The following is a 6,873-nucleotide window of genomic DNA, read 5'->3' as shown; positions in this document are numbered from 1 at the left end:
TCCCCCTGGGTAGAGTGCCATGGCATCACAGCTCACAGCAACCTCCAACTCCTGGGCTCAAGCGAGTCTCCTGCCTCAGCCTCCCAAGTAGCTGGCACCACAGGCACCTGCCACAATGTCTGGCTATTTTTTGGTTGCAGCCATCATCGTTGTTTGGCGGGCCCGGGTTGGATTCAAACCCGCCACCTTAGGTGTATGCGGCTGGCACCCTAGCCACTTGAGCCACAGGCACCAAGCCAAAAGTAAAAGATAATTTAAAAAACCAGATCATGTCAAATCTTATAGACAACAGAAAAAGAAGAAATACTTTAAAATCATTCTACTTAATCTGGATACACCTAATATTAAAATTGGAGAAAATATAAAATTATAAAGGGGAAATTACAAAAATATTCACTTTCAAATAAGGATACACAATATCCTAAACAACATATTACCAAGGTGAATCAAAAATTAATGTTTAAGTAATGTACTTTGGTTAAAATTAAATCCCATTTATGTGAGAATTAGTCACTATTTTCTTTTCTTTTCTTTTTTTCTTCTTTTCCTTTCCCTCACCTCCTCCCTCCTTCTCTGTCTGCTCTCCTCTTCCCCCATGCCCCACCCTGTCATTAATTGCCATTAATCGTCCTCATATCAAAGTTGAATACATAGGATTCATACTTCTCCATTCCTGTGATGTTTCACTAAGAATAATGTGTTCCAACCTCCATCCAGGTTAGTATAAATGCTGCAAAATCTCCATTTTTTAAATGGCTGAATAATATTCCATGGTATACATATACCACAGCTGACCAATCCAATCCTGGGTTGAAGGGCATTTAGGCTGTTTCCACATTTTAGCAATTGTAAATTGGGCTGCGATAAACAGCCTAGTATAAGTGTCTTTATAATAAAAGGTTTTTTTTTTATTTCTGGATAGATGCCCAGTAATGCGATTGCAGGATCAAATGGGAGGTCTAGGTTGAGTTCTTTGAGGTTTCTCCATATTTCCTTCTAGATAGGTTGTATTAATAGTTAGTGTTTTCATTAGTTTTTTCCAATGGTTGAGCTGTATGTGCTGTATGTATCTTTTTGAGAACATTAAGTCTCTTAAGAAATGTTTCTACCCTTTACTAACTGCGTGAAAAACAGAAATGAATAAAATATTTCATAATTTCAACTCACCACTTTCCTCTGGTACTCCCCCAAACCATAAACATATTCTATCAAGACCTTTTTGGTACTAGGGACACACTTCTCTCTGCCCTGTGGACAGAGCAGTCATCTTATTTGCCCTTCAACCTACAGTGCCTAATGAACAAAGCACCTCAGAGCAGCCTGTACTCACCATGTTCAATGGCATTTACACGCCTGTTGGTTATCTTAATAGCTTCATCCAGAGTAACAAAGGAAGTCTAAAATAGGAGGACAAATAAATAATGTGAGCACAAAGTCTTCCTGATCATGCCCTGATTACTTGGCTCCTCTCAAACTGTACTCCAGAAAACATTTGGGAACCAAGACAACTTCTCTTCAGCATGCTTAAAAACAGAAAATTTTAACTGGGCATCATGGTAGGTGCCTGTACTCCCAGCCACTCGGGAGGATGAGGCCGGAGGATTGCTTGAGCCAAGAGTTTGAGTCTGCTAGGAGCTAGGCTAAGGCCATGGCCTGGGTCTAGAGCTAACACTATTTACATGCTATTATAATTTGATTGCTTCCAACTCATCTAAAGTTTGACCTAAAACTCATTTATGACTCAAATAAAGTCATAAAATGACAAGAGGAAAGAATCATAGATATATATTAACTATCTGCCAAGGGAAAAAATGGCCTTCATGTACTAATCACATTATGTTTGCACTGAAATCTAGTGTCAACTGTTGCTGTTCTCACCTAGCAAAGAGTGAAACTGTACCACTGTTCATACATTTTGTTAACAATTAAAAAGTAGGCTTGGTGCCTATAGCTCAACCGGCTAAGGCGCCAGCCACGTACACCTAAGGTGGTGGGTTCGAATCCCCAGCCCAGACCCGCCAAACAACAATGATGGCTGCAACCAAAAAACAGCCGGGCGTTGTGGCAGGCGCCTTTGGTCCCAGCTACTTGGGAGGCGGAGGCAAGAGACTCGCTTGAGCCCAGGAGTTGGAGGTTGCTGTGAGCTGTAATGCCACGGCACTCTACCCAGGGGGACAGCTTGAGGCTCTGTCTTCAAAAAAAAAAAAAAAAAATTAAAAAGTAGGGAGAATGGTGCAAAAGCCACCATTTCAGAAATCAAAACATTCACTTCTCACATATAGGATCATGGAAACAGCACAAAATATAAACAAGTACGTGCTGACTCAAGACCTGAATCTCCTCCACTCAACTATTAAAAATCAAACTGCAGAAGTTTTCTAGCTCTTTTGCTGTAATACTTACCTGCAGTGAAGCCAGTTCCACCAGTAGTTCCACTGCTTTGGCATAATTCCTCTTCAATTTAGCCAATTGTTCCCCACCTCTGGCTAAACCAGTCAGTTCATAACCTGAAAGAACCAGTCAGACAACATTTGTTATTAATCTTCCCCTTAAAATTTCCAAGAGGAGATAATCCAGAATAATACCTAACATGGAAAGACAAACTCACTAACCCTGTTAAATGCAAACATGAAGCACCCATCTCACTCCCAAAGTACTGCAGGAGTTGGCTGCTAAAGAGAGTTTTCTACAAGGATACTATTCTAAATGTAACTAGAGGGTGGCACCTGTAGCTCAGTGGGTAGGGCACCAGCCCCATATACTGAGGGTAGTGGGTTCAAACCCAGTCCCAGCCAAACTGCAACAAAAAAATAGCCGGGTGTTAGTAGCACCTGTAGTCCCAGCTACTTGGGAGGCTGGGGCAAGAGAATCACCTAAGCTCAGGAGTTCGAGGTTGCTGTGAGCTGTGATGCCATAGCACTCTACTTAGGGCGACAAAGTCCTATCTCTACAAAAAACAAATAAATAAATAAATAAATAAATGTAACTAGAGGAGAAGCTTTTAACCAATCTTTAATACACCAGCTTACTAGATTAACCAATGCCCCCTACTCCCTTTGGAAATCATACTGCCTGATGACCACAGCACAGTAACACTGTTAACAAGTAACTCTAGAATGTTGTGCTTATTCGTATGAGCTATAGCTAATGTTCTATATGATTTAATTAAATAGTACATGAACCAATGAAATGTGAATGCCGGCTCGGCACCTGTGGCTCAAGTGGCTAAGGCGCCAGCCATATACACCTAAGGTGGCTGGTTCGAATCCAGTCCAGGCCCGCCAAACAACAATGACAGCTGCAATGAAAAAACAGCCGGGCGTTTTGGCGGGCGCCTATGGTCCCAGCTACTTAGGAGGCGGAGGTAGGAGACTCGCTTGAGCCCAGGAGTTGGAGGTTGCTGTGAGCTATGATGCCATAGCACTCTACCCAGGGGGACAGCATGAGGCTCTGTCTCAAAAAAAAAAAAAAAAAGAAAGAAAGAAAAAAAAGAAATGTGAATGCCAAAAGAAAATGTATTGTTGTTTCTATACAACAAGGGAACTACTTTGCTTAGAAAGAATAAATGTCAAATTAGGAATGAAAGGGGTGAGACAATTACCAAAAATTGGGAGTGAGCTCCAAAAATCTAGAAAGATAAAGCATTCATACTGTATCATGGGGGTTTCTACCATCACTTCAGTTAGCATTACAGGGACACAGACTATTCCTGTGGCAGCAGGCACAATGTCCCAGACTACCCTTTTTGGCTACAAGAGAAACGGCATTTCTCTCCGGCAATGGACAAGGGAAGCATCTTTAGCTGCAGACCAAACAGAGAATCGCTGCTGGCCCTTACCTGACCCCAGGACAGGGTACAGCAGTGCTCTGGAGGTAAGTCAGTGGAGGCTTGAAGGAAGCTAATGCTTTCAAGTCCCTCTTCCCACAGATTTGTTGTAGACCAAGTCAAGCAACACAATGTCAACTAGAAATAGTTTCAACCCTCAGCCATCAGCCCTTACAGATCACAAGGCTCCCTGTCTTTACCTGGTCTAGAACTGAAAAACTTGTAGCTTCTATAAAAACATGAGGCTTTGGATCACAGTCTTATTAAAATAAACAGTGCTCAGCATATGGAATGTACGGGGCTTTAAATAAGCTGGCACTTACTAGGATAATAACTGCGCTATTGTTTTTTTTCTTTAGCATGATAGAAAGCTATCAGGAATTTCCTGGGTCACAGATAAAAGAAAACATATTTTGAATGAAAGCAACAATAAAGCTAAAAACTATGATTTGGGGTGTTTGCTCATGAGACACGTGATGGGGGCTTTATCATGCAACAGTTTGTTTACCTTCAATTAAGAATAACTGGCTAAACTTAAATGGAAATATAAGCTTTTTCAGTTAAACAGTATTCCCAAAAATAGCATTTTCTTTTGGGATTTGACTCCCACAAAAGGGCATTTAAAGGCTGGGCGTGGTGACTCACACTTGTAATACTAGCACTCTGGAAGGCCAAAGCAGGTGGATCACCCAGGCTCACAGGTTCGAGAGCAAGAGTGAGACCCCCATCTCTTAAAAATAGCCAGGCGTTGTCAGGCACCTGTAGTCCAAGCTACTCAGGAGGCTGAGACAAGAGAATCACTTGAGCCCAAGAGTTTGAGGTTGCTGTGAGCTATGATGCCACAGCACTCTATCAAGGGCAGCAAAGTGAGACTGTCTCAAAATAAATAAATAAATACATAAATAAATAGAAGGCATTTAAATGAAGTAAAAGGCATTTATCAGAATTTTTACATTAAGTTTTTAAAATAGCTTTTTTGAAATATAATTTAACATATCATGCATTTACCAGTTGAAGAAGCTTGTTTTTTAAAATAACCTTCTAAACAAAAATAGCCAAGCACTTTGTGTTACCAAATATAGCACTCGGTATAGCTAGAAGTATTTCATAGGTGGGAAAACACTTAAGGAACTTATCAGAGTCATATCCAGTAATGAGCGAGACTTGGGTTTGAATTGCTATATAATAAAGAAATCTTGTTAACTGCTATTATATATATGTATAATAGAAAATTTGTAAAATACATAGAAAAAATTTCAATCTCATTAGGCATTAATGAGATAATCTTCATTCACATATATATATAAATATATATATTTTGATCTTCTTAGATACAATACTTTTTGAAAATATATCGAAATTATAGATAAAACAGAATTTGGAGCCAAAAGCTCTAACATTTAAATATTCTGATGTCAAATGGCTTTTCCAAAAGGTAATCAAACTCTGTAGCTAATGTTTGAGAGTGCCAATCTCACTTTCCAGCATTTAGTGTTCTTTCTCATTAATAAAAACTAATATATTTCATTAATTAATTAAATGATATATATTTTAATACTTGCAATGAGTATGTATAGGTTATAGTGGAAACAGACTGATTTTTTTAAATATAAATTTTAAAATTATTTTTTTATAAAGGAGATTTGGAGGTTGGAATGAGCATATGCACACAGTTGCCTTGTTTTTTTGTTTGTTTTTTTTTTTTTGTCAAGACAGTTCTACCCTATGCCCTGAGCAGAGTGCAATGGCGTCACAGCTCACTGCAACCTCAAACTCCAGCGGTGGGCATCCAGCTGCTTCAGTCTCTGAAGCTGCTGGGATTACAGGCACTTGCCACGGTGCCCAGCTGGGTTTTTCCATTTTTTTTTTATGAGTCGGGGTCTCACTCTTGCTCAGATAAGACTTAAACTCCTGAGCTCAAACAATCCTCCCACCTCAGCCTCCCATAGTGCTAGGATTATAGGCACGAGTCACCGTGCCCCACAGATTGATTTTTTTTTAATTCATTGTACCTAACAAAGTGCCCAAGACACAATAGGGATTTCACAGTTAAATGAATAACCAAGCTGAACTATCTTACATATATGTCACATTCTGTTTGATATATAAGTACTCATTGAATGAGTTTTGTGGCTCACAGAAATATCTCTGGTGCATATGGCAATTTAATATCTCTGAACTTTTTTTTTTTCTTGTCTGGGGCTGGGTTTGAACTTGCCACCTCCGGCACATGGAGCCGGCGCCCTACCCTTCTGAGCCACAGGTGCCACCTTGAACTTTTTTTTTTTTAATTCCTGAAAATAGTGACAACTGAGGCTGTTTAGGAGAAAAGTGAAGGAAGACAGCCTGGTAAAACTTGTTAAGACCAGAATAACTACTTCTATTGCTCTGATCTATATATAGGCCAGAAACCTTCTTTGACTTTGGAGTCTGAAAAATAAAAATGGTTAACTTGAATCTTAGAAGACATCTGAAAAGCAAAAAGATGCAAAAATAAAACTTGAGATTGAAGAAATGAAGGTAACTCATGAAAAGACAGGCATTTTAATGTATAATTAATCTGATTTAATTTTGAAAACAATTTTGTGAAGCAGATATCCCACTATATGAAAGTTAAACTGATATCACAAGAATGGAAAAGCAAATATCCAATGTACTCAATACTAATATGAAGCCAGTAGATGATCCAATGCTTGCCCAAATAGGAGAAAAATTCAATTCAATTCAAGTTGGAGGAGAGGGGTAGGAGGGGAGGAGGAAAGAGTTGGGGTGTTCTCATTGAATGGGCATGGGGTGTGGGGTGTTGGCATACCTTTTGCATGTGGGACACAACCACAGGATGAACTCTACCTAATTAAATCAAATATTTTGACCTGGTTGCTTGTACCCCTACATTACCTGAAATAAATTTACTTAAAAAAAAATTTATACTGGCTAGCTCCTGTGGCTCAAGTGGCTAAGGCACCAGCCACATACACCTAAGGTGGCAGGTTCGAATCCAGCCCAGGCCCGCCAAAGAACAATGATGGCTGCAACCAAAAAAAACA

General features: G+C 39.6%; 1 protein-coding gene across 1 annotated transcript in view; it reads right to left on the bottom strand.

Annotated features, from left to right (window-relative positions):
• ATP6V1D (ATPase H+ transporting V1 subunit D) overlaps positions 1-6,873 on the bottom strand; it is a 24,703-nt gene that overhangs the window by 3,302 nt on the left and 14,528 nt on the right. Inside the window, exons 6-7 of the mRNA XM_003797384.3 lie at positions 2,404-2,507; positions 1,331-1,397 (exon numbers count right to left, since the gene is read on the bottom strand). Of these exons, the coding sequence (XP_003797432.1) occupies positions 1,331-1,397; positions 2,404-2,507 (171 nt within the window). The remainder of the gene's footprint in view (positions 1-1,330; positions 1,398-2,403; positions 2,508-6,873) is intronic.

Source organism: Otolemur garnettii, unplaced genomic scaffold, assembly GCF_000181295.1.
Source record: "Otolemur garnettii isolate 467f Iridium unplaced genomic scaffold, OtoGar3 scaffold00115, whole genome shotgun sequence".
Taxonomy (NCBI): Eukaryota; Metazoa; Chordata; class Mammalia; order Primates; family Galagidae; genus Otolemur; species Otolemur garnettii.
The sequence above is the reverse complement of the archived record's forward strand: the minus strand, read 5'-3'. Positions and strand labels throughout refer to the sequence as shown.